General features: G+C 37.0%; 1 protein-coding gene across 1 annotated transcript; it reads right to left on the reverse strand.

The window, feature by feature from the left end:
• Window positions 1-378: 378 nt before the first annotated feature.
• Window positions 379-1,173, reverse strand: LOC109135345 (uncharacterized). Its single transcript, XM_019250308.2, has one exon. The coding sequence runs from the start codon at window positions 1,171-1,173 to the stop codon at window positions 379-381; it is 795 nt and encodes a 264-aa protein (XP_019105853.2).
• Window positions 1,174-1,388: the final 215 nt, after the last annotated feature.

Below are 1,388 nucleotides of genomic sequence, written 5' to 3' on the forward strand. Positions count from 1 at the left end.
GATTACGTGCTTGTCTGTGTTTGTGATCATGGCTTTGCCTATTGATCCTTGGTGATCCTTCGGGGGAGCAGAGTTGAGACGGCATTGACATTACAGGTTCGAAGATGCATATCATTAGGGAATCTGGAATGGAGAGGCTCTTGTATTATTAGATTCATTTAAGTTGTTTTCCTAGAAGTTATGTTTTCAGACAATAGTTTAAGTTGGTGTGTTTAGTTCTGACAATTGTTTTTGGTTTCATAAGTTTTAATAAAGTTGTTTTTTAATAAGTTGTTTTCCGCTGCAAAATTCTGAGTAAGCCGATACTTTATCTCACGGGCGATAATGCCTGGGTAATTCTCTAAGGTTATTATAAAAGTGTTTTCTAGAAAAAGAGAATTATGGGGGTGTTACACAATATGGATATCCATTTAGCTTAAAACAGCCATCTCTAGTGTGACCTTTCATCTTGCAATGGTCACAAAAATATTTTCTCATCTTCTCCTCCTTAGTTTCTTTTCTAGGAAAAACTCCTTTTGTGTTCTGGAAGTTCCCTTTACCCTGCTGGTTTCCAGCAAATATTCCTTTGTTGGCAAAAAGAGCACTTGCATCAAAGCCAGATTCAATATTCTCTGTTACTTCCTTTTGCTTCTCTACTTGCTGGACAAGTTGAAATGCTTTGTTTATAGTAGGAATAGGGTCCATAGCAAGAATATTACCTCTCAAACCATCATACTTACTGTTGTTTAACCCCATTAGAAAATCAATCAACCTACTTTGTGATTCCCTTTCACGAATCCTTTTGAGATATTTGCCATCACACTTTTGCAGTGCACCACAACTACATTCTGGAAATCCATCTAAAACATTCAGCTCATCCCAAGATCTCTTCAACTTTCCATAATACTCTGCCACACTCATCTCATTTTGCATCAATCCTGTAACTTCTTTCTTTATAGAGTATAACTGCGGAGCACTTGGTAGACCATATCTCTCAACCAAGTCATCCCAGAATCCTTTTGCAGATTCACTCAAAATCAAGACATCAGCAATTTCAGGTGTTACAGAAGCGAACAGCCAACACCTGAGCATGTAGTCATTTCTTGTCCATTTATTGTAATCTTCAGAGTTAACAGGAGGTTTTGTGATGCTCCCATCAATAAAACCTAGTTTGTTTTTAGCTCCTAGTGCCATTCTAACACTTCTGCTCCAAGGAAGGTAATTGTTTCCATTGAAGATGATGTTTGAAATAGGGGTGATAGAGTTATCTGAGTTTCCAAGATAGTATGGATCAAAATATGGAATGATTTGTTGTTTTTCACTCATGTTGAAGAGTTTTCTTAGCTCAAGGCTAACGTCTAGAGTGCTTCCTTCTATTTCCAGTTTTAAAGAAAGAAGAACAAGAATAT

The sequence above is a fragment of the Beta vulgaris genome, chromosome 1 (genome assembly GCF_026745355.1).
Source record: "Beta vulgaris subsp. vulgaris cultivar EL10 chromosome 1, EL10.2, whole genome shotgun sequence".
NCBI classification, from domain to species: domain Eukaryota; kingdom Viridiplantae; phylum Streptophyta; class Magnoliopsida; order Caryophyllales; family Amaranthaceae; genus Beta; species Beta vulgaris.

What these genes read in the sequence shown, in the direction of transcription:
- LOC109135345 (XM_019250308.2), bottom strand. Translation starts at nt 1,173, where the DNA reads ATGGCACTAGGAGCTAAAAACAAACTAGGTTTTATTGATGGGAGCATC.